General features: G+C 64.0%; 1 protein-coding gene across 1 annotated transcript in view; it reads left to right on the plus strand.

Moving 5' to 3' along the window:
- The window catches only part of LOC104472147 (GRB2-related adapter protein-like), a gene marked incomplete at both ends in the record, with an annotated part of 1,743 nt that extends 1,323 nt beyond the window's left edge, over positions 1-420 (plus strand). Inside the window, one exon of the mRNA XM_010087709.1 lies at positions 274-420. Within this exon, the coding sequence (XP_010086011.1) occupies positions 274-420 (147 nt within the window). The remainder of the gene's footprint in view (positions 1-273) is intronic.
- Positions 421-425: the final 5 nt, after the last annotated feature.

Raw genomic sequence — 425 nt, forward strand, 5'->3', positions numbered from 1 at the left:
CCCGAGCTCTCGTCTGCCCCCCAGGCTGCTCTCCTGCCCCCCAGGCTCTCTCACCTGCACCCCAGGCTCTCCCTGCACCCAGGGCTATCCCCAGCTCTCCAGCTTTTCCCACGGCAGCATTTCCCTAGCTCCTGTCTCTCATCCTCAAAGCAGGCACCCCAGGTACCCCCACACCCTCTGTGCTCTGGCCCCCCCAGGCTGGTTCTTGCCACACACAGGGATGGATGGGGACACCTTCTCCCCCTCCAACCCCTGCCCTTGACTTTCCTCCAGGTGAGGAGACCCAAATTCGTACAAGCTCAATTCGACTTCTCGGCCCACGACGGCTCCCAGCTGCCCTTCCTCCGTGGGGACATCATCGAGGTCCTGGACTGCCCCGACCCCAACTGGTGGCAGGGGAAGATCTACGGCCGCGTCGGCCTCTT

This window comes from Pterocles gutturalis, unplaced genomic scaffold, assembly GCF_000699245.1.
Source record: "Pterocles gutturalis isolate BGI_N339 unplaced genomic scaffold, ASM69924v1 scaffold25916, whole genome shotgun sequence".
NCBI lineage: Eukaryota > Metazoa > Chordata > Aves > Pterocliformes > Pteroclidae > Pterocles > Pterocles gutturalis.